Raw genomic sequence first — 25674 nt, 5'->3', positions numbered from 1 at the left:
CCAAAATCGCATTTTATAAAAGATGAAATGCTACTGTATGCACAGGCTATTTAAGTGTTGGCTGTATATTGGCTATGACTAGATGGCAAATGCTAGCCCTCTCTCAGGCGACGTCCCACATGTCTCAGTCAGTGAGTCAGTCAGACATCAAATAAATACAATATGAGCCTTTATAGACATAGCGTTTAGTAGTACTTATTCAAACAACAGGATATTTATTTACCCTTCGCAAAACTTTGTTCAGCTCAGCTGTTGTCTACTGTGCTGCTGCTGTTGAACTTCAGTTGATTCAATGAATATAGAGGGGGCGGAGTTATTAGCTTACTGACAGCTTGAGGATTGAATAAGATTTACACAAGCTCGTTTTAAGAACTTTCATTTGCTAAATATTTGTAAAACAGACAGACAGACGTAAAGGGTGACCAATAGCATTGAAAAAAAAATTAATATTATAAAAAATACCACCAAAAAAAGGGCACTTCGGAGTGTAAGGGCAAAATGGGCATGTGCTCTGCACAGGTTGAGCCCTACCTGTGCACGTGCCTGTAAGTCATACTGGACTATAAGTTGTTTTTATTTAAAACCAAGAACCAAGAGAAAACATTACTATCTACAGCCACGAGAGGGCGCTCTACACTGTAAAAAAGAATTTGTTGAGTCAACTAAAAATATTTTGTTACCCCGCTGCCTAAAAATTTTTTGTTATCTTGACAAAAAATTTCTTGTTGAAACAACTTCAAATTAGAGTGGAGTTAGTCCAGGTAACACATTTCTTTAAGTTAACTTGACTATTATTTTCTAGTCCAGTCAACTAAATCATGTTTTGTCAACAGGGATTTTTTTTTTTTTTACTTCGATCAATAATCATAAACAAATGTTACCCCACTGCCTTAAATGTTTAAATAAAGATGACAAAACACTTTTTTAATGTAATTTATTTAATGATAGAGACAACACTTTCATTCACATTTAAATTGAACAAGCAATTTGCTGTCAACACATCAACTGATAATTGATAAACAAAACAAAAAATGCAAAATACAAACACACGTCTAAAGATCTGAACCGACACTTGAAAGTGTGATGTATAATAAATAACATTGGCATGGGATTGAGAAACAAATAGTTGCATTTCAATTCATCAGATCAAAACCACAGGGATTGTTTTTAATTTCATAACTCAGTATGAAAATCAGAAGGTTGAACTCTGCATATTAACCCTGCACAAGTTCACATGCACTCCCCCCACCATAATGCAAGTCATGGTCAAAATGAGAAACCAAGATGTATGTATATAATATCACAATTAGTTACAAAAAATGAGTGTACTGTACTTCTGTATAATAAGATATAAATGGAATGAATGCACATGGAAGCACAAAGATCTAAACAGTCAGATTGTAAATTTCATAGCACAACATGACCAGACAGAAGTGTTAACATCAGAAGGATCTTGAAAGTTTCCAAACTCGTCCCCCATCATAATGCTACATACTGAAAATGTGTACATACTGTTTAAGAAAATGAGAGGTGAAACAACCTCTCATGTAAACAAAATTTGTTTACATGAGAACATGCATATTCCAAGTCATGACATGATAAACTTTTATGTACATACTAGAATGTAGTGAAAGGCACAAAAGAACCTTTCCTTATAAAAAAAAAAAAAACACTACTTTTTAAGAAAGAGTGCGGTGGAGCCGATGGACACATCATGAACACTGAAAAGTGAAAGTGACACGACATACATTTGTGCTCTTCATTTAACCCATCCGAAGTGCACACACACACACAGCAGTGAACACACACCGTGAACACACACCCAGAGCAGTGGGCAGCCATTTATGCTGCAGCGCCCAGGGAGAAGTTGTGCCTTGCTCAAGGACACCTTATTTGTGGTGTTGAGGGTGGAGAGAGCGCTGGACATTCACTCCCCCACACCTACAGTTCCTGCCGCTGTAGCGAGCACATGGTGGGAGCAGCTGATCTTCACAAGTTTTTGCAGAGCCTCAATGGTGTATTTAATGCGCTGGAGGTAGAGGATGTTCACTGCATACAGACCCATTAGGAGTCCAAATGCCTTGGGGACATGGGAGATGTCAGTGATGACAGGATGTCCAAATTAGACCAATGTTGGTTATTCCTTGGGAAGCACATCACATTGCTGCTCCTCAGTTATATTCAGAATGCCCTCTTCAATTTCTTTCTCAACATCCTTAATGTCACTGGATGGCTGGGAAAAGAAAAAAAATATTACATTACTTAATAAATTTATAAACGAACACACATATGTACATACACTATTAAAGTTGTGTGTTTTGTTAAAAGCACAGCTACCAATTAATGCAAAGTGTAATTCACCTTCAAGCGGAAGATATTTTGAAAAATTTAACCAAAAATGAAAGTCAAAAGTAAATGGTGCTCCTCAACGGTTTCGTTTAGAAACATTCAAAATAACTTCCTGTATTAAACTGGTAAAAGCCTAAATTCTTTGTTCTGCTGAACACAAAGAGTTTAAAATCCCATGGGAAGATAAGTGTAAAATACACCCCCAGAACCAACTATACTAAAAATGGGGGGAAATTATTTTCTTCACTGGTATTCTACATGATTTCTGAATGACATAAAATGTGACAAACCAATACAACATTCAGGTTTTTTTTCTTAATCTAATTCTAAGTGTCTAATCTGTCACACCATTTATACAATGATCAGAAAATATTTTGGTGTAAATAGGTATTCCTTTTAAATAATAGTCTGTTGCACTGCATGTTCAGAGTAAAGCATGACTCTTAAGGGCCGTTTCATAGTCAACGCGGGAAAGCGAGCAAGCAACGCGAGCGACACACTCCCTTTCATAGTCTAAACAGTGAACGCAAGCGTCACGGTTGATGCGTGTATGCAATACACCGCTCACGCAACAGGGGGTAGTAGAGTCGGGTCGCTTGATATTCAGATCACAATGGCAACTGAAGAGGAGTGTATTCTGTTGTATAAATCGTATAAATGTGGATGAATACGTATAAGTTCGCATAATTTTTCCTCTTCGCCCGCCATTGTATTCAAACCTTCTTCTTCTGTAAACACAATATACTTGAATTAATGTACAATACTTGCAATGTCGCCCCCACCGACAACGCATAGTATTGCGTGAATCGGCGCGTTGGGGACACGTATGCGTACAGATGCGTTGACTATGAAATGGCCCTAAAGGGTTGGTTAACCCATGTATGTTTTACTCACCCTCATGGCATCGTAGGTGTGTATGACTTTCATCTTTCAGACAAATCCAGTCGGATAATATAAAAAAATATTTATGGCAATAGGTGGGTGTTTTTTTCAACAGTCCAAAAGTAGTCAAATAATGTGCATCAATTCATAATAAAAAGTACCTCACATGGCTCTGAGAGGTGAATAAGTTCCTCCTGTAGCGAATCCATGTTTTTGTAAAAAAAAAAATACATATTTAAAATGTTATTCAAAACATATTTAAACCCTTTTCTCTCACTTTCGTGAGAGCCATTCCGGGTGCATGAAAATAGGACATAGGGGTCATGCATGCACCGGTGATTAGTGACGAACACGGAAGAGCGGAGGAGAGACAACAATACACCAATCACGAAGTAGAATCACAAAATTAGGCTTGCATGTATGATAGTCAGTGGAAGAGAAAAAAAAGTGTTTATTTAGTGTATATTTTTCTTACAAAAAGCGCATCGATTTGCGACAGGAAGCCTTTATTCACCCCCCTAAGCCATGTGAGACACATTTTATTGATGGATGGGTGCATTTTATTTGACTATTTTTGGACTGCTGAGAAAAAAAACACACCTCTCTGCTGCCATTAAATAACTTGGAAGAGCCAGGAAAATTTTTAATTCAACTCAGATCAGATTCGTCTGAAAGAAGAAAATCATATACACATAGGGTGCCTTGAGAATGAGTAAAACATGGCCTAATTTAAATTTTTTGGTGAAATAATGCTTTAAGCAAAGTTGCTAATGGCCAATATGCTAGCACTGAACATTTTTCAGGATCCAAAACAGTATTCAGCAAAATAATAAAGAATGGCTATGTCCATTAAACAGGGTTTCTGGTGGTTTTATGAAGATAAATTCAACACTTTATAAAGACATTTTAAATACCAATTATAGAAAATTCACGGAATAAAACTGGGGAAAATAATGTCAAATTATGTTCTCTAAAATTTGAAGCTGTTCTCTAATTCAAATATCTACATTTTCGTAAAGGGTTCACCCAAAAAAGAAAAAGAAAGAAAATTGTCATTTACTAAACCTCAAGTTGTTTTAAACCTGAATTAGTTTATTTCTGTTAGTCCCAGTCCCAGATCGTCTAACACCGTACACAACACCACAACGTGTTACAACCCCAGATCACCCAGATTTCTTCTTCTTCTTCTATTACCTGGATCACATCACTGCAGACTGATGGTGCTCAGATTGGTCATCCACAAGCGTAATCCCAGCAGTTATGTCCTTGATGAATTCCTGCACAGAGCCTGTGTGCTTTAATAAAAACAAAGGGATGCATTAAACAGGGCCTTACAATCTTAAAGCATATAGACTCCAATAAATGTGCATTTATAAATAAATAAATTTACTTACAACTTCGTCCAAGCTCTACAATGTAAATGCCATTTGCATTATGTCTGCATATCATTTTGATGGATAACTGCAAAAGGACTCGCTGTGGTCCATCCACAGGATTATTGAATTCTGTGCTGAATCTTCAGTCATTCCAAAATATCATAAACATGAAAAATACAAAAACATGTTAAAACACTGTAAAATAATAAACATACATATAAATAAATCTTTACAGAGAAAGTCAAATGTATTGACAATTTTGTTTTAAATGCCAAAGACAAACTATACCATCCAGACAATGCTTTTAAATGACACAACACATAATTATAACACAATAAAAGGAAATTTAACACATTTGTGTCGATCGTTATTGTATCTCTATTTATACAAGATATATGCTATTATTACTTTTATTCTAAAATATATAGATTTAAACTTATGCAATTTACTTATGACCGTATATTCACCATAGACTATATAAAAACAGATATTCACGCAGCATTACACTGCGTTCTAGGTTCTAGTGAGGCACTTGAATGACTAACGTTACTTCAGAAAACTGAAAGAAGAGTTTGTAACGCTACCTCAGAAGAAAAAAATCATCAGAACTAAGCTTATGTCAGCGATATCAAATGTAACGTTAAGTTACGCGCTCCAGAAGAACTCTGAGGGAGGTGCTCATCTATGGTGCTCATTTGTTTCCCTTATAACATGCAGAAAAGACACAGTTCGGGTAGGAATCTTCTTTTTTTTCCCCTAATTTTTCATCGATGTATATTCTGACAGATGTCTTACGCTGTCAGGTTTAGAGCAGTTCCTTTTTTTTTATTCCCGCCGTTCTTAATCCATAAAGTGATCCGTTGAGCTCTCGCGCTCTGTTTGAACGGTCTCTAACGCAGCTCTGGGCTCAAGTTATACATACAAACTGTATTTTTATCGTTCTCCACATAAGTTCAGCTCCGCTGTCCCGCATGTGAGAATATCGGTTTTAATATTTATAAAGAGAATACTGTGGAACCGCCTGTATTTTGAGGCTTCAGAGTGCTGCGAAACGAACATTTACATACAGTAACTTACACACAGAATATACGACTCTTTAAACCATACTTACTCTTCTGAGACAACAAATGTAATTTTACACATTAAGCCAATAAATACGAATATTTTACTTACCAAAGTTGTATTCTAGTCAAATGTCCAAACTTTGAGGAGAAACTGACTAGAATGGCTAGACCTTCTTCTCTCTTCAACAGCATTCACGAGAATGACGAGATCTCGCGATAAGTGATGTTGTGAACGTGATATTGCTATTGAATTGAGTCAACAAATTTTTTTAAGTTATGAGGACAAATGACCTAGTTCAGTCAACTTTCAAACTAGTTGAGACACTGAAAACTTAAAATTTTTAGTTGAATGAACAAATTCAGTAACTGCAAGTTGTGTCAACATAAAAAAATTCATTGAAACAACTAAACTGCTAAATAATTTTTTACAGTGTATGTTTTCAGTCCTAGACTACAGGAGCACAGAGCAGCATAGAGCCACCTCTCGCAGCTCGAGACGGTAATGTTTTGACTTTAACTTCAATGGTAAACAAGGGAGAGCAAGCGAGAGTGCTATCAGTCGCTTCTGTCATTGTCGTCCTGAGCTCATTCTTCACTCGTTTAAAAAAAAACTTTCGATCCCTGGAACATTTTGAATTGTAGCTTAAACGTCTTGCGTTCTTGTCTGTCTTTAACTCTCAAAACCACTCAATTGATGTCTGTCCATTTTGATTCATTTTCTGTAGCCGTTAAAAAAATTACACATTTGCGCGTACTTGTAGTGGACCAACTCAACTCTGACAGATTGGGGGCGGAAGGGGGGGGGGCTGATAGTGGTCATGTAATCTTTATTTATTTATAATTTATTATTATTATTGTTGTTGTTGTTAAGTTAGCTTTCATAAACGAGTTATGTATGGTCTTCAAGTTAATAATAAAACAATTTACGAAAAATATTTCTAAAGCTAAATGTTGTTAATGGTTGGTCCAGCGCTGGCACATTCAGCATATCCTGCAGTACAGGGGTCTGGTCTCATATAGGGAAAGAAGGAAAAGAGAAACAGTTTAGAGCTATTACAATGTAATTAGTAGAAGAAATAATAAGATACTTTAGTAAACTACTATAAGTAACTACCACATTGGGGAAAAACTACTACTCATATTTACAACCGCTTTGGGGAAGTCGTGGCCTAATGGTTAGAGGGTTGGACTCCCAATCGAAGGGTTGTGAGTTCTAGTCTCAGGCCGGACGGAATTGTGGGTGGGGGGAGTGCATGAACAGCTCTCTCTCCACCTTCATTACCACGACTTAGGTGCCCTTGAGCAAGGCATCGAACCCCCAACTGCTCCCCGGGCGCCGCAGCATAAATGGCTGCCCACTGCTCCGGGTGTGTGCTCACAGTGTGTGTGTGTGTGTGTGTGTGTGTGTGTGTGTTCGTTCACTGCTCTGTGTGTGTGCATTTTGGATGGGTTAAATGCAGAGCACAAATTCTGAGTATGGGTCACCATACTTGGCTGAATGTCACTTCACTTCACTATAGGTCACCCAAAAATGAAAACTCCAAACATGGAACAACTTAAGGGTGAGTAAATGAATTGTAAAACTATTAACAAAAAAGTATTAAAAAAAAGTAGCAAAAGTATTTTGTTCATGGCACCATGGTGTTCCAGTCGCAATATAGTGGTATTTTTATTCAAAACAATTTTAATAATTTAGCTACTCAACCTCAAGTTGTTCTAAACCTGTATAAATGTCTTCGTTCTACTGAACACAAAAGGAGGATATTTGGAATAATGTTTATATACAAACTACTCTTAGATCTCATAGAATTATATCTTAATCTGACTACTATGGAAGTGAATGGTGAACATTCTATGAAATATCTTCCTTTGTGTTCAGCAGCAAAAATAAATTAACACAGGTTTGGAACTCTTGAGTAAGTAAATGACCATTTTAATTTTAGCTATCCCTCTATGTGCTTTTTGTAACAGTTTTCTGCTGTTATTAACAACTTCTGATTAGCACTAAATATCATTAATGCCCAATAGAAAAATAGTTTAAACAATGTCTTTTATTAGTGCATGTACCTTAACAAGAAGCTGTAACATACCTGTTAGTGGATATCATCTGACGAGACGTCGCCTGAGTCTTCACTGGAGCATCGTTTCTAGGGGAATGGACGATTCTTCGTGGGTCTGCCTCAATGAAGTAGAAAGAGCAAACATATGGAAATTTCTGTGATCAAATTTTCGATAGCAATCCACAGGGCCATAGCTGGGGTTTGCAGGGCCCCCGGAGCAAGTTGTACCAGTGGGTCCTGTTTGAAATTGATATTTGCACGTTTAAGTTTTTTTTTTTTTTTTAGTTTGTAGGTGTCCAGGTACAGAAACCGAATGATTAAATGTAAAATAGCACTACATTGTCTTCACTGTAAAAATTAAATATACAATCAATCCAAAATGTATTCAGAGTCAGACACCTTCAACATTTCTCACATTATCACAGTTCATATGCTATAGTTTAGAAAATGGTATTATAATATGACAAGAAGAGTTAAACTGTCAGAACAAATTCATGTTGATAATGTTAGATAACTTTGATAGAAAGGTATGTAATGGATTACAATCAACCAAAACTTTAGACAACTGTTAGTATGACAGTATTTACACAACAATACTTTGTGACCAATTACCAAGCAATGCTTAATTTTAAGGCTGAAGGCTCAATGTGGTATTGGTTGCTGCCTCGAAGCTGGAGACTTAGGACTTGGTATCTGTTATTGCCTTTTCCCTTACGGGCCTGAGGCTCAGAATGTTGGAGATCTGTTGCAGTCTCACCTTCACAAGCCGGAGACTCAGAACGGAGGTTGATCTGTTAGTGACGCCTGGGGCCCGTTTCACTAAGTAGGTTCAACCAATTCTGAGTTTAAACTTGAAGTCTGAGTTGACTTACCCTGAGATGGGAATATCCGAATCTTATATCTTATATCATTTTATTATATAGAAAATCAATCTTTATTTTTTTTTATGTTTGTACTCAAGGCTCAGTACTAGGGCCGCTACTCTTCACGCTTTATATGTTACCCTTGGGAGATATCATCAGGAAACATGGTGTTAGCTTTCACTGTTATGCTGATGATACTCAGCTCTATATTTCCTCGCAGCCCGGTGAAACACACCAATTTGAAAAACTAATGGAATGCATAGTCGATATAAAAAATTGGATGACGAGTAATTTCTTACTGCTAAATTCTGAAAAAACAGAGGTGTTAATTATAGGACCTAAAAACTCTGCTTGTAATAACCTAGAACACTGTCTTAGACTTGATCAGAATCAGAATCAGAATCAGAATGAGCTTTATTGCCAGGTATGTTTACACATACGAGGAATTTGTTTTCGTGACAGAAGCTCCGCAGTACAACAGAATGACAGCGACAGAACATAAAACACATAATAAAAGAATAAAAAATACAAATATGTAGACAGTGAATGACAATATACAAATGACAATTGTAGGCAGGTATATTACAAAGTGAAGTTATGTATGTACATATATATTGTGTGCAAAATTTAAGTGTATACTAAGTATGTGTGTTAGATAAATAAAGTGTATGTGTATATAAATATAAACTGTAGTGTGTTCGCCATTATTGTCAGCTGTTCATAAGATGGATTGCCTGAGGGAAGAAACTGGTCCTGTGTCTGGTCGTTCTAGTGCTCAGTGCTCTGTAGCGTCGACCAGATGGCAACAGTTCAAAGAGGGAGTGTGCTGGATGTGAGGGGTCCAGAGTGATTTTGACAGCCCTTTTTCTCACTCTGGATAAGTACAGTTCTTGAATAGATGGGAGAGTTGAACCGATGATTCGCTCATTGATTCACATTGATGGTTGCTCTGTCAATTCTTCATCATCAGTTAGGAACCTAGGTGTGCTACTTGATCGCAATCTTTCCTTAGAAAGCCACATTTCTAGCATTTGTAAAACTGCATTTTTCCATCTCAAAAATATATCTAAATTACGGCCTATGCTCTCAATGTCAAATGCAGAAATGTTAATCCATGCATTTATGACTTCAAGGTTAGACTATTGTAATGCTTTATTGGGTGGTTTTTCTGCACGCTTGGTAAACAAACTACAGCTAGTCCAAAATGCAGCAGCAAGAGTTCTTACTAGAACCAGGAAGTATGACCATATTAGCCCGGTCCTGTCAACACTGCACTGGCTCCCTATCAAACATCGTATAGATTTTAAACTCTTGCTTATTACTTATAAAGCCCTGAATGGTTTAGCACAGGGCCGTGCACAGACCTTTTGAGGGGCATGTGCTGAAACTGAAAAAGGGCACCCCCCTCCCTTTTTTTATCAATTATATATATTCTCTATTTTAGATATTCTGTTTGGTTTTATAAGCTAATTTGTATTATTTGGTTAACATGATTATGAATGACATTGAGAAGAGGGGAAGGTGAGCAATGAGTCAAGTATTTTTGACTAACTTTTTTGAAACATAATTTAAAGGGAGGGTGAAATGCTCGTTTTCACTCAATATCCTGTTAATCTTGAGTACCTATAGAGTAGTACTGCATCCTTCATAACTCCAAAAAGTCTTTATTTTTATTATATTTATAAGAGAAAGATAGTCTGTACCGATTTTTCCCGGAAAAACACGAGCGCCTAGAGACGTGACGTGTGGGCGGAGCTAAAGAATCACGAGCGCCAGTAGGCTTTTGAGTTGAGAGCGTTTGGAAGCTGTGACACAGATCCAGAGGCAGAAATAAGTTCCACTTTATGTCGTCTTTTTTTTTTTTTTTTTTTTTTAAGCTGTACATGTGGAAAGTGCAGTTTGATGACAACATCGCATGTTGTTTACTTGATGTGCTTACGCGCTGATAGCTAAGTTAACAACACAGAGATATTTGAAGCAGTTTTACTCACCGCATGTGGTTCCAACACACAATCGTGACCCTTTTCCGTTGGGACTGCATTATCCTTAAGAAATAAACGATGTGCAATCCGAAATGCAGGGAACAAACAAAAACACTTGCACAACTCCGTTGATGCTCTGTAAAAATAAACTCCATCCACTGGTCCCTTAATGCTGTTTCTCTTTTGGTAATCTGTGCAGGGTTGTCTTGCCCTGGCAACCAAAAACACACTTCTTTTGTGACTTTTCGCGACGCTCTCGCTCTGATCAGGCTTTGCTCAGCCTCTCAGTGCTCTGCTGTACTGGAGCGCGCGCTCTTCCGGGCAGAAGAGCGCGCACTTAGGACCCATATAAGGAAATTCCACTCCATCTAACGTCACACAGACCCATACTCGGAAAAAAAACTTTCCGAAACTTGTGACAAACCGGAAGAGGTTTTTTTGGAACAAAAATACTCCTTCAAACGTACAACTTAATTTTTGAAACTTTGTCCATTTTTAGCATGGGAATCCAACTCTTTAACAGTGTACAAAACTCAGTATGCATGAAATAGCATTTCACCCCCCCTTTAAGTAATTATGTCCAACTCAATTCCATTTTATAAGAAACTATAGCCATACCGTTACTATAACATATACAACATGTATCCGCCTACCTGGCAAAAATTTGATACTGTGGTGGACCAGGGATGTTGGTCTCTTGAAGGTCTCTTATTCACTACACTTTCCCTAAAATAAGCCAGCAATGAATAAATAAATAAAAATAGTGTAAAAAGTACAGTTGCAGTGAAAAGCAGTTCTGAAGGATCACGTGACACTGAAGAGTACTGAACTGGAGTTATCATGCTGAAAATTCAGCTTTGATCACAAAAATAAATTACATTTTAAAATATATTCAAATAGAAAACAGTTATTTAAAATTGTACAAATATTACACAATATTACTGTTTTGGCTGTATTTTGGATCAAATAAATGAAGACTTGGAATGAATCATGAATTACATTCTGCATGATAAAATATAAAGATTTCACAGTGATGTTTTTTTTTAGTTACTACTACATTACTGTAGTAAAACCATGTTTTACTACATTTTATACATGTGAGGATGAGCGGAGAGTATACCATAACATGATTAGCCTAAATGTTAATAAATTAAGTGTATCAGCAATCATAAATCAAAGAAGAAATTTCTTAGAAATATGTTATCTAGGTGACGAGGATCACTCGTCGCTTTGTGTAAGTTCCAGTAGGAAACAGCGCAGTTTTTCCTGTGGTAAAATGCATTTGGCCAAAATCGCATTTTATAAAAGATGAAATGCTACTGTATGCACAGGCTATTTAAGTGTTGGCTGTATATTGGCTATGACTAGATGGCAAATGCTAGCCCTCTCTCAGGCGACGTCCCACATGTCTCAGTCAGTGAGTCAGTCAGACATCAAATAAATACAATATGAGCCTTTATAGACATAGCGTTTAGTAGTACTTATTCAAACAACAGGATATTTATTTACCCTTCGCAAAACTTTGTTCAGCTCAGCTGTTGTCTACCGTGCGGCTGCTGTTGAACTTCAGTTGATTCAATGAATATAGAGGGGGCGGAGTTATTAGCTTACTGACAGCTTGAGGATTGAATAAGATTTACACAAGCTCGTTTTAAGAACTTTCATTTGCTAAATATTTGTAAAACAGACAGACAGACGTAAAGGGTGACCAATAGCATTGATAAAAAAATTAATATTATAAAAAATACCACCAAAAAAAGGGCACTTCGGAGTGTAAGGGCAAAATGGGCATGTGCTCTGCACAGGTTGAGCCCTACCTGTGCACGTGCCTGGTTTAGCACCTCAGTATTTGAATGACCTCCTTTTACATTATACTCCTCTACGTCCGCTACGTTCTCAAAACTCAGGCAATTTGATGTATTATCAAATATCAAAATATCAAAATCAACTGCGGGCGGCAGATCCTTTTCCTATTTGGCGCCTAAACTCTGGAATAACCTACCTAACATTGTTCGGGAGGAAGACACACTCCTGCAGTTTAAATCCAGATTAAAGACCCATCTCTTTAACCTGGCATACACATAACATACTAATATGCTTTTAATATCCAAATCCGTTAAAGGATTTTTAGGCTGCATTAATTAGGTAAACCGGAACCGGAAACACTTCACATAACACCGTACTTGCTACATCATTAGAAGAATGGCATCTACGCTAATATTTGTCTGTTTCTCTCTTGTTCCGAGGTCACCGTGGCCACCAAATCCATTCTGTATCCCAATCAGAGGGTCACTGCAGTCACTTTTTTTCTCCATTCTGTCACCGATGGAGTTTCGGTTCCTTGCCGCTGTCGCCTCTGGCTTGCTTAGTTGGGATCACTTCATCTACAGCGATATCATTGACTTGATTGCAAATAAATGCACAGACACTATTTAAACTGAACAGAGATGACATAACTGAATTCAATGATGAACTGCCTTTAACTATCATTTTGCATTATTGAGACACTGTTTTCCAAATGAGTGTTGTTCAGTGCTTTGACACAATGTATTTTGTTTAAAGCACTATATAAATAAAGGTGATTGATTGATGGATATGAGAATGATAGTCAAAATACCTGTCAAGATTCTTTTCATGGGGCCCCAAAACCCTTAGCAGCACCCCTGGATGGCATGCCACCTATATCTGTGACTGAAACAGACAGATGTTTGGTAACTTAACGGTCATGTGAGGAGTTTTCTCTCTTCTCTGTGTCAGAAGTTATTTATACATATATAATACATACTTTAAAATATAATTTATTTCATGATGCAAATCCGAATTTTCATCAGCTGTTACTCCAGTTTTCAGAGTTATGATCCTTCAAAATATAATTCTAATATATTGATTTATTAACAGTGCTGGAAACAGTTTTGATGCTTAATATTTTTTTGGAACCTGTGACATTTTGTTTAGGATTATGATGAAAAAACACCACTGATAGTAAATCAACATATTGGAATGATTTCTGAAGGATTATGTGACATAGAGGACTTGAGTAAAGGCTGATGAAATATATATATTTATACAAACACACATACATACATTTTATCTGTATATCTAAATAAAAATAGGCTCAGTATATATGACCCAAAGTAACTAGTAAAGTGACGTGACATTCAGCCAAGTATGGTGACCCATACTCAGAATTTGTGCTCTGCATTTAACCCATCCGAAGTGCACACACACAGAGCAGTGAACACACACACACACTGTGAACACACACCCGGAGCAGTGGGAAGCCATTTATGCTGCGGCGCCCAGGGAGCAGTTGCGGGTTCGATGCCTTGCTCAAGGGCACCTAAGTCGTGGTTTGAAGGTGGAGAGAGAACTGTACATGCACTCCCCCCGCCCACAATTCCTGCCGGCCCGGGACTCAAACTCACAACCTTTCAATGGGGAGTCCGACTCTCTAACCATTAAGCCACGACTTCCCCTTAGTAACTAACTACTTGAGTAGATTTTTTTATCCGATACTTTTTTTACTCTTACTCAAGTAACTATTCAGACTAATACTTTTACTTGAGTAAATATTTCTATAAGTACTTTTACTTTTACTTGAGTACAGTTTTTGGGTACTCTACCCACCAATGCCCCTATAATAGTCACCACCTTTCACCCCACTAGCAACGGCCCTGGGAATCCATGAAAGTCTTTTAGCTCAATTGAGTTTCCTGATGATTGTGTTTATGTCTTCAGCTCTGGGTCCAGAATCACCAACATCTTTCAGCAGTCCAACTTTGTCTTTAGCAGCATGTCGTGGAATTGACAAATTGAACGGACACAGGAAGTTGTTTACCACCTTGAAGTTCTTTCCAGCAGAACAGATCTCATGAATAAGGTCCTCCAAACATATGATCCCATATTGTCCTTGAGACAAAAACAAAAGAAACCCATTGTGAATATACATTTCATTAAAAATTTTAATCGTCAGTATGAATATCAAAGACTGTTAAGACACTTAGACCATCACTGAATATCAAAGAATTTATTTTACTTCAGTGCATTTCTAATAATTACACAAATTCCCATTTCCCCCAAAGGATTATTACTAGGTTCAATACCCCATTTCCAAAAAAAAAGCTCAATGCAAAAGTTTATCACCTGAATCCTTTTGCTTGTTAAAGTTTTGTTAGGTACCCCAAAATGACTAATCTCCCACTGAATGAAATTCATCCACCATGTCGATGACTTACCTAGATGCTGCTCTATGAGTGTATTGTCGGTCAGAGGAATCCTCCTCTTGTCAATCCTCACCAGTCCTCGTTTCAGTATGAGGTCACGTACTGATTTCAAATTGGGATACCTGTTAAGAGATCACAACAATAAATCAAACAAGTGAAAGTCAATAAAAGACAGAAGAACACTGCCAGCTATTTTATAAAATAAAATAAAAAAACATCTAAAATCCTGGAAGACTTTTGCTCAGTTTTTGTCCTGATTTATAGTGTGGACGACTCAATAATAGTTGCTGAAAGTCAAAGCCAATCTGCAGATCTGGTGTTTTTAAGATATGTTTCCTGTAAAATGAACATTATATGATTACCCACCCCCAAGCAACATAAGGTTCCACTGTCTTAAGCATTTTTATTGAAGCCTTGCTGACTTTCACAAAGGTGCCACTAAAGATCTTCCTCAGCCTCAGCATCTGAATGGCCTTCATCACTTTGGGGCTCACGCCTTTGACCCTAACAAGCAATCATACGAGAAAATGAAAAACATATTTAAGCAGATGTGGAAAGGTACAATTCATTCATTCATCCCACTTTCAATCATTTCACAAAAGTAGATATTTTGACCAGTTTTTTACTGGTTTTGTCCACAGAATGAATGTTGGTTGAGTCTAATGCACTTTACGTTCCATCAGATATAGAATAACATGAAGTTGAGTCAGTTATGACAATTGTCATTTTTACAGGAAAACCAGCCCTTTAACCTCATTATGAATGATGAATAAGTTGACCATACTCTCTGATGCGGACAGCAAACACCAGGCTGTTCTTTGCTGGGGGCATGGCTGGCAGAGGTCTTTGTTTGAGTCTGGCGAGTCTTGTTTCGTCTTGATTCCTCCTCTTGCTGTTTTTCAAAATGTCCTCCAAGCGCTTAAACTTCAAGGGAATTCCTTTTTGGACCTGTTTTAGACAATAAAAATTTTGTTCTAAAACAATTATTGGTCTATTTATAAAAGCAGTTTACAAAGAAGGAATTCTTACTTTTCTCTTCTGCTGTAACACAAGTTTGGCTTGAATAGCTTTGATAGCCTGGGATGCCTTGCGTTTCTTGAGAAGATTCTGCGGGACAAGCTTGATTACTTTCTCAGTTCTGAACAAAAGAAATGAAACCAGAACAAAGTTGTATTAAGAATTCTAAATGTACAAAAATAGAAGGACATACATGCCTAAAATTGGGCACTTTCTGTGTAAAATATAAACTTTAATTTAACTTAATAATATCATGATTTGTTTTTTTTTACTTTCCCACAATCCCCCTTAAAGGTTTTCAGCAAAGCAACTAAATGTCATGTCATACATAAGCAAATAGCGCTAACTTTGCATGATATATTCAATACATGTTGCTGTTGATCATTTCACACTTGAAATATTTCCAAATCTCCACCTTAAAGGGTTAGTTCACTGAAAAATGAAAATTATGTCATTAATAACTTACCCTAATGTTGTTTCAAACTCGTAAGACCTTCATTCTCTTCGGAACACAGTTTAAGATATTTTAGATTTAGTCCGAGAGCTCTCAGTCCCTCCATTTAAACTGTTTGCACGGTATACTGTCCATGTCCAGAAAGGTAATAAAAACATCTTTAAAGGGGGGGGTGAAATGCTCGTTTTCACTCAATATCATGTTAATCTTGAGTACCTATAGAGTAGTACTGCATCCTTCATAACTCCAAAAAGTATTTAGTTTTATTATATTCATAAGAGAAAGATAGTCTGTACCGATTTTTCCCGGAAAAACAAGAGCGCCTGGAGGCGTGACGTGTGGGCGGAGCTAAAGAATCACGAGCGCCAGTTGCGTTGAGAGCGTTTGGAAGCTGTGACAGCTGTGAAGGCTGAAACTGAACGAGAGCAGCAGCAGCAAGGACTCGCTCCGAGCGGGGCTCGAACCCGGGTCTCCGATGGGAGGCGGACGCACTAACAAGGAGGCAGAGATATTTTAAGCAGTTTTACTCACCGCCTGTGGTTCCAACACACAATCGTGACCCTTTTTCGTTGGGATTGCATCATCCTTAAGAAATAAACGATACGCAAATCCGTCGACAAACTGGGCTTTGTTTGTAAAACAAGCATTTTAGAAATGCAGGGAACAAACACAGACACTTGCACAACTCCGTTGATGCTCTGTAAAAATAAACTCCATCCACTGGTCCCTTAATGCTGTTTTTTCTTTGGTAATCTGTGCAGAGTTGTCTTGCCCTGGCAACCAAAAACACACTCCTTTTGTGACATTTTGCGACGCTCTCGCTCTGATCAGTGATTGTCTGTGCACAGCCTCTCTCTGCTCTGCTATACGGGAGCGCGCGCTCTTCCGGGCAGAAGAGCGCGCACTTAGGACCCATATAAGGAAATTCCTCTCCATCTAACGTCACACAGAGCCATACTCGAAAAAAACTTTCCGAAACTTGTGACAAACCGGAAGGAGTATTTTTGGAACAGAAATACTCCTTCAAACGTACAACTTAATTTTTTAAACTTTGTCCATGTTTAGCATGGGAATCCAACTCTTTAACAGTGTAAAAAAACTCAGTATGCATGAAATAGCATTTCACCCCCCCTTTAAAGTAGTCCATGTGACATCAGAGGGTCAGTTGGAATTTTTTGAGGCATCGAAAATACATTTTGGTACAAAAATAGCAAAAACTACGACTTTATTCAGCATTGTCTTCTCTTCCGTGTCTAAACTGCATGTAAGGACCTACATTCGCCTTGATTGGCTGTCCACCACCACATGACATGACGGGGAGGATTTCTGAAGATACTCGCAGTCACACAACACAAGTGTAGTTGTTTTTTTCTCAAAACGTTTCCATTTTACAATGCCAAAGAGGTCTAAAGTGTGGCTACACTTTATAAAAGTGGATGCCGAGTCAGCAAAGTGCAACATATGCGATAAGAGTATTACAACCAAAGCCGGCAATACCACCAATTTAATGAAGCATTTGTTTGGATGATTGTTTTGCACTCCCTCCGTTTAGTTTGGTCTAATCCATTGCTTATCTTGAAACACACCCCCTTTCACGTCGTCTAAAAAACTGTTATTGGCTAGCAGACCCCCATCTGCTGTTAGCATTCCATTGACATTGAGCATTCCAGCGAATAACTTTACATCTGAGGCGTTTAAAGACTCCATTTGTCCATTAATTAATTCTAAAGAAAGACAAAAATGTATAAAAGGCTCCATTACCTTGTATCTTACGTTATGGTCCCGTAGGCAGTTTTTGTAAAATAAAAGGCTAACGATTGCGTCATAACCAGCGACTCTCTGTCGCACAGTAGAGAAATTACCATGTGGACACGAGGAGAAGCTCGCAGAATCTTTTATTGTCTAGGAGGCTATCCATGGGATGTGGAAGCATGAAGTCAAGGAAGATAATTAATCAGAATACTTACCAAAATTTGCTCCTGTTCACGCTCGCCTTCTCCGGAAGATTCCGTGGGTGATTCAGATTTCTCTTGGCAGAGCGATTAGAAGATTTACAGGTTGCTCACGTGTCATCTACTTCATTAAGCTCAGTTTAAGTCTGCGCAGTACGGCCGACCCCCAGGAAGAAAGTGCTTCTAATTGACTTCACTTGTCTCCGTTGAATCCAATGGGGTCGCTGTGTCCATTTCTTTTACGGTCTATGGTTGCAAGTAAAAGTCTTTATTAGAGACGTAACATCAGGCTGGGTTCGTGTTGGGTGGTGCAGGAACCTCGATGGCAGCACAGACTGGTGAGAAGGTGATTGAGTGCGCAGGTGAGTGATGATGAGGTATCCGGGTGATGATGGTATAATCCACAGCGACCGAACAAGACACAAGGAGGAATGCTGAGCAGATGGAACACAGACAAGGATCACGGAGTACCTCAAACAACGATCTGACAAACAAGAGACGAAAGACAGGGCATTAAATAGGCTGATGTAATGAGCTGCAGCTGCCGCTGATCAAGATGATCAGCGGTAACGCCCACATGAAACAACCAACATGATGTAACATGAGACAAGCAGGAAACAGTGCATTCATGAACCGTGACAAAAACAGAGAGAAAGAGACCGATTTATCTGGTACAGCGAATTTCTCTAAGCAGCAGACCACGGTATAAGTTCACTTAAAACATAACCGACTGTGTTTACGAGAATACTTGCAAAGACAATTATTTTGATATTGTCAGGGTTTGGCAAGGAGGAACTCAAATGCAGACAGGAATCAATTTTAATTTTTGTAATTATTTACAAAAAGGGGAAAAACAAAACCCACGAGGGGGAAAACACGGAGTAAGGTAAAGACTAAATAACTAAACAGGACTGGGCTGACATGACAAACAAACTCTTAACACTAACTGCAAACAAACACTCACGGTAATACAAGGACTTCAGAGGTACAGAAACAATCACAAATGTGGAATAATCTCAGACGTGGAACAATCACAAATGATGAACAATGAACCGACGAAAGACAGAGCACACTGGGAGATCTAAATAGGGGAACTAATCAAGACACGACAGGTGGCACAGAAAGGACAATCACGACAAGACTAGGAAAACAAGGGGGGCGGGGCAAGGGAATGAGACAACACAAGCACATGGCCCAAAGACAAGGCCATGTGCTTGTACACAAAACACGGGTCTGCCATGATCCTGCCTCAAGACTAGGAAAAAATCAAGGACACGAGGGCAGAATCATGACAGAACCCCTCCCTTAAGGAGCGGCTTCCAGACGCTCCTCAAGGGAACATCAAACACGGGACATGACTGACATGACAGACTGGGACACCGACACAAACCAACAAGACATGACAAATAATAACAACGGCAAACATGAATACACAATGGCAGGGTTGTGTTGTGAAAAAAAAAAAAAAAAAAAAAAAATCAAGGACACGAGGACATAATCATGACAGATATAATTGTGTGTGTGTTCATTCAGAAGTTACGATACGCGAAAGATGAATTCATTCTCTGTACGCGCATTGTCTGAAATGCTGCTTGCAGCACATGCTTTGAATGAGTGAGCGCAACCTCCGAACGCGCGGAAATTGTTTAAAACGCTTGAATCAGCAAGATTTAGAAACAAGTGCAAACGATCAGCTACGATCCGTTTCACCCCTTCAAGCGAGTGAACAACGTGAATCAAGTTAGGAATTTTACATCACTCACGATAGCCCATCGGACTGGAAAACACAATAGCCCCGGGACGTGGGGCTAACAATTTTGCGAGCCCTGCACCTCAGATCTATCCAGTTTGTGAAACACTGGTTTCCACACTGGTTTCGTTAAACAAAATAAATTATTATTTTGAAAGATTGACTCAAAAGAATCATCGGTTCACTAATCAGATCATGAACTTGTATTACCGAGCCAAATATTATCTATTATTGAACATCTTGAATGAATAAAGACTTCAAGTTCATCTGTAAAGCACATAAAGCTATCGGTTGAGTTTATAAACTTCTATTTCATGCATGATTCGTATGGATCTGCTAACTGAATACAAAGTGTGAGTTCTCGAAGAATGTTTGTGTCTTAATGAGCATGTATGGCTCACTAGGAGTCGCTAAATGAACAGCTGCTGTTCTTTTATTTCAATGGAGGATCAGTTGCTCTATTGGTTAAAATCCCCAAACTGTTTACTTATTTATTAATTTAATAAATTACATCAAAAAAGTGGTGTTTGCGTTATGATGTGGTGGGCTGTTGTGGGCCAGAAAGTCCAGGGCAACTTTTTGGTCCCAGTCCGCCCCTGAATGGCGCACCCCTATCCAAAAAGCACAACCAGTTGTATTAATATTGTTATCCTGAGTGAGAAGTGTTACCAGAATTTGTTTTAATAAGGTGAAAAATAAAAGTTTTGTGTTTAAAGGGGGGGTGAAATGCTCGTTTTCACTCAATATCCTGTTAATCTTGAGTACCTATAGAGTAGTACTGCATCCTTCATAACTCCGAAAAGTCTTTAGTTTTATTATATTTATAAGAGAAAGATAGTCTGTACCGTTTTTTCCCGGAAAAGCCAGAGCGACTGGAGGCGTGACGTGTGGGCGGAGCTAAAGAATCATGAGCGCGAGTAGGCTTTTGCGTTGAGAGCGTTTGGAAGCTGTGACACCGTGAGGAAAAAAACATCATCCAAAACAAACCATGGCTAACAGTCAGATTCAGCCGTATATTTATGATCCAGAATCAGAATCCAGAGGCTGAAATTTAACAAGAGCAGCAGCAGCAACAACTACAGCCGGACGTCTCTATGTAGTATGTATTGAAACTGTATATATTTGCTTAGCAAATTTTTTTTTTGGTAATCTGTGCAGGGTTGTCTTGCCCTGGCAACCAAAAACACACTTCTTTTGTGACATTTCGGTCTCTCACTCTGATCAGTGAATGTCTGTGCTCTGCTATATGGGAGCGCGCGCTCTTCCGGGAGAAGTGCCCTTAGGACCCATATAAGGAAATTCCGCTCCATCTAACGTCACACAGACCACACCATACTCGAAAAAAACTTTCCGAAACTTGTGACAAACCGGAAGGAGTATTTTTGGAACAAAAATACTCCTTCAAACGTACAACTTAATTTTGGAAACTTTGTCCATGTTTAGCATGGGAATCCAACTCTTTGACAGTATAAAAAACTCGGTATGCATGAAATAGCATTTCACCCCCCCCTTTAATGTATTTGTGTTGATGTTGAAATGGATTTTAAAACATATGGTATCGAAAAAAGTATCGTTAGGAACCGGTATCGAAACTGAGGTTTTGAAATTGGCACCGGATCGAAAGATTTTGAACAATACCAAGCCCTACTTGACATGGACAGTATACCGTCCACACAGTTTCAATAGAGGGACTGAGAGCTCTCGGATTAAATCTAAAATATCTTAAACAGTGTTCCAAAGATGAACGGAGGTCTTACGGGTTTGGAACGACATGAGGGTGAGTCATTAATTACATAATTTTCATTTTTCGCGCGTCTAGTTCGAAGATTCTGCGGGACAAGCTTGATTACTTTCTGTGTAAAATATTATCTTTAATTTGAACTAAGCTCAAGTACATACTACACCTGCTTAATAATATCATAGTTTTTTTATTTATTTTTTACTTTGCCACAAACCCCCTTAAGGAATTGAGCAAAACAACTAAATGCCATGTCTACATAAGTAAATAGCATTTACTTTGTTTGTTGTCTTATCTTCATTATTAATCAATATTTAACATTTGTTGATAACATTTAAATATGTTGTTTCAGGGTTAGAATCATCTGAGGTCTTCTGAGGGGTTTGCATCATCTCTTCTCAGGTGTTCTGGATCCAGACTGGAGCTTGTGTAAATCCTAGTTACCACGGTTAATCCTGTGTCAAAAACAGAGAAACAAATACAGACATAATTAGCATAGCTGCGGTTCCAACCAAGTAAAATTAATTAGTTTAACCCAAGCTAAAGAATAATGATGTGCATTTGACTTAACTGCAGTCCAAGATTATGAGATTCATTATTTGAATACTTGGCCAAAGAGATGTGTCTTTAATCTAGATTAAAACAGAGAGATTCCAGAGATTGTGAGCCAAATGGGAAAAGCTCTACACTGTAAAAAATAATCCTGTAAAAAAACAGTAAAATACTGGAAGCTGTGGTTGCCATTATCATACTGTTAAAATATGGTGTGTTACTGTTTTTGAAATTAACAGCTAAATACTGTTTTGACAACCACAGTATAAAACTGTAATTTTACAGCCTTACAGTATTTAACAGCTATATGCTGTAGTTATCAAAACAGTATTTAGCTGTTAATTTCAAAAACAGTAACACACCATATTTTTACAGTATGATAATGGCAACCACAGCTGCCAGTAGTTAACTGTTTTTTTACAGTATTATTTTTTACAATGACACCCCAATAATTTCAATTCTAAATGCTATTATAACCCTGCACATTATTTTTGTCATGGATTACAAAAAAGGAATAAAGCCAAGTTAGGATTGTTTTTTTTATTATTCTGATACAACACAAGATAAATTCTGCTCAATTATTGTAAACTAAAACAGGCAAATAAAAAAATACTAGTCAAGTAATATTCAGTGCATACAAATAAGCACTCATCAAAATGCAAAAATGGCTTAAGAAAAAGCAAACAAATACAAAATATATAGAATTGACTTACCTCTATATAAAATACAAATCTAGTGTCAAATGAGGCTTTGGCAAACATTAGCCCAAAAACAGTTGCACTAAAACAAAGTAATTATTTAAAATAAATAATAATAAAAAAAAAACTCTTAAATCAGGCTTTAAAAAACACCAGCCCTTTTTAATATCTAAACAACTCTGTATAAACAAAATATAACACCAGACAACCATGTTTCTGAAAACAAACTGCATGAGTGGGGAGTGTCAGCTACATTTTAAATGAAGTGCCACTCAAAGTCCATAAGTCTTTTTAAAAGATTTGATACTTTGTTACTGACGGTTATGGTCTTCTTCTGCATGGTTTTCCCAGATTTTTTGGACATCACCTTTCGTCTTGCAGCCTTGGTCCCCTTTTCTGGATTAATTCCAACAAAACGTCTGAAAAATAAGAGGATAATATCTTCAGTGAACAATGATTTAAAGGAATAGTTCACTCCAAACAATAATATATCCCATAATTTACTCACCCTCAAACCATAAGTGTATATGGCTTTCTTCTTCCAGCCATAATGCATAACATCCTTCCCAGCTTTAAAGCATAAAAAGTAATCGATATGTATCCAGCGGGGTTAATAAATGTCTAATAAGGAAAGCCATGCCTTTTTTATCTGAAAGATATCTGTATTTTATAAATTTATAAAATATAATCACTGGCATCTGGCATGACCATATGCGTGTTCATAAATGAGTTGAGTTCTGGCGGAAGGGTGACCTCTGAACTGACGCATGACGTATGGCGAAGACGTAGCAAAAGCTTAGGTTTGAATTGACGAATGCGTCACATCTACATCCATTATCGGTGCACAAAAAGCAGAAACTTGAATACTGGCGCGATAGCGAGAGATTTTACGGTAGTTCATGTTGACTAAAAGAAAAAGCGTTTTGGAAAAAAAATAAATTTCGGCAATCACAGACATTCGCATTCGGATGGGATTAGATTTATCTGAGGACCGCCGAGTTTGACGAAAAACAGTAGGTCATTTGCTCTGAAATTTTTGCAGAGGTCGTGTGAGAAAAAGACAAACATGGCAGATTCGGACAGGATTCAAATCTCAAAGTACATCTGTGAAACAGATTATAAGATTTCATATGTCGGGTCAGAGGTCATTGTTCTGCCGGAACTCGACTCTATCTGGAACTCGCGTACAGCTGTTTCTGGAAGCCAGTGATTATAGTTGATAAAAGTTATAAACATGGATATTTTTCTTACAAAAAATATTTTACATTAACATTATACATTAACCCCCTGGAGTCGTATGGATTTTATGATGGATGGATGCGGTTTTTGGAGCTTCAAAAACACGGGATCTATTCAATGCCATTGCAAAGCTGGGAAGCCAGTATATTCTTTGAGCCGACTGTGTTCGGCTCAAATTGTTCTCGAAGAGAACAATGCAGCAAGTCCAGAGAGAAAAGTTGGCTGCACACCCTCGCAGATTATTTGGCCTTCGAGGCTGATCATCCATCGTTTCATCCATTGGCCCGGATTATCACCTGGACCATAAAGGAATGGATAAATTAATGTTTATTCTATGATCTCTGGAGAGTTTGGTATAGAAAAGGTAGTTAGAAATTAGTACATTATTTTATAACCTGAAAAAATGCACACAATGTCATGTCTTGCAAGATAACAAAACCTACAATATCTCTATAAAAATAAAAAAAGAAGAAGGAAAGGTTGTTTTAATCTGTTTTAACACATTGGTACCAAGTCGAATGTTGTCTGGGATTTGTTTTCATTAAAATCGAATGTAAAGAGTTTTATCTCTAAAAACTGATTAGCTTATAACGCTATATATGAGGGCATATCCTAAGTAAGAAGAAATTGCTAGTTAATACCACTAACAAGGCTCAAAATAGCCCCACACTAACACGGTAGTATAATAATAACATAAAAGTTCTCAATACTTAAGTTTGTATGTAGGGACCCTCATTATGCTACCGTGTTAGTGTAGGGGCTATTTTGAGCCTTGTTAGTGGTATTAACTAGCAATTTCTTTTTACTTAGGATATGCCCCCATATACTGCGTTATAAGTTAAACTGTTGTAGAAGAGAAAAAACTCTTTACATTCGACTTTAATGAAAACAAATCCCAGAGAACGGTCGACTCGGTACCAATGTGTTATTACACCCGAGGTTCATTTTGCGCCGGAGTTCTCCTTTAATGCTAAGCCAGCCTCCAAGAGGGAAAAAAAAGTTTACAATACAATAAAGTGTAGTGATTTTGTTGTAAAGACTCAAACTTGTCTTTGATTAATAAGAATGTCCTCAAATTCAAACCAGCACAGTGTAATAAAACATGATTCAAAGATAGTAAACTCTAGAATGAAGCACTTAAATGTGAATCCTTTCTTAATAGTAAAACTTGTGTGAGCCTTGTTTAAGTAAAATAAATTGCAGACATGTCTAATATGACTTACCAAGCAGGATCAAACGAGGACTCACAGGCAGGTTCCCCGTCTTTTCGAGGTCAGCAGGAGTGGCAGACATCTATTGTCAAAGATAACAATTTAAGACAACTGACTAAATCTTAATGTGATACTTGCTGATAACGTTGATAATATTCTACAGAGGTAAAAGGCTTTTTGTAGTCAGAACAGGAATAGTTTATCTAAAATGATCATTTTCTTTTCATTTATTCACCTTTATGTTGATTCAAACATATAAAAATA

The 25674-nt window shown here is 37.7% G+C and overlaps 1 protein-coding gene and 1 long non-coding RNA gene across 17 annotated transcripts in view; both read right to left on the bottom strand.

Moving 5' to 3' along the window:
- Positions 1 to 635: 635 nt before the first annotated feature.
- Positions 636 to 6107, bottom strand: LOC127984196 (uncharacterized). The gene is made up of 4 exons (XR_008160557.1): positions 5781 to 6107; positions 4626 to 4747; positions 4426 to 4526; positions 636 to 2233 (listed from the first exon to the last, which is right to left on the bottom strand). It is a non-coding gene; the product is annotated as an uncharacterized LOC127984196 (long non-coding RNA).
- Positions 6108 to 6625: 518 nt separating this feature from the next.
- LOC127984191 (60S ribosomal protein L7-like 1) overlaps positions 6626 to 25674 on the bottom strand; it is a 36545-nt gene continuing 17496 nt past the window's right edge. For 11 of the 16 annotated variants that reach the window (XR_008160554.1, XR_008160553.1, XR_008160549.1 and 8 more), the window contains 3 exons: positions 25423 to 25492; positions 23469 to 24495; positions 22689 to 23379 (listed from right to left, as the gene is read on the bottom strand). Coding sequence is in view for 3 of the 16 variants with exons in the window: in XM_052586717.1 (XP_052442677.1) it covers positions 14277 to 14485; positions 14812 to 14921; positions 15166 to 15303; positions 15584 to 15747; positions 15829 to 15937; positions 21989 to 22011 (753 nt within the window). In the remaining 13 variants the exon portion in view is untranslated. The other 5 variants (XM_052586717.1, XM_052586718.1, XR_008160556.1 and 2 more) reach the window with 4 other exon arrangements.

The sequence above is a fragment of the Carassius gibelio genome, chromosome B20 (genome assembly GCF_023724105.1).
Source record: "Carassius gibelio isolate Cgi1373 ecotype wild population from Czech Republic chromosome B20, carGib1.2-hapl.c, whole genome shotgun sequence".
NCBI classification, from domain to species: domain Eukaryota; kingdom Metazoa; phylum Chordata; class Actinopteri; order Cypriniformes; family Cyprinidae; genus Carassius; species Carassius gibelio.
Note: the sequence above shows the minus strand (reverse complement) of the source record. Positions and strands in the feature narration are given on the sequence as shown.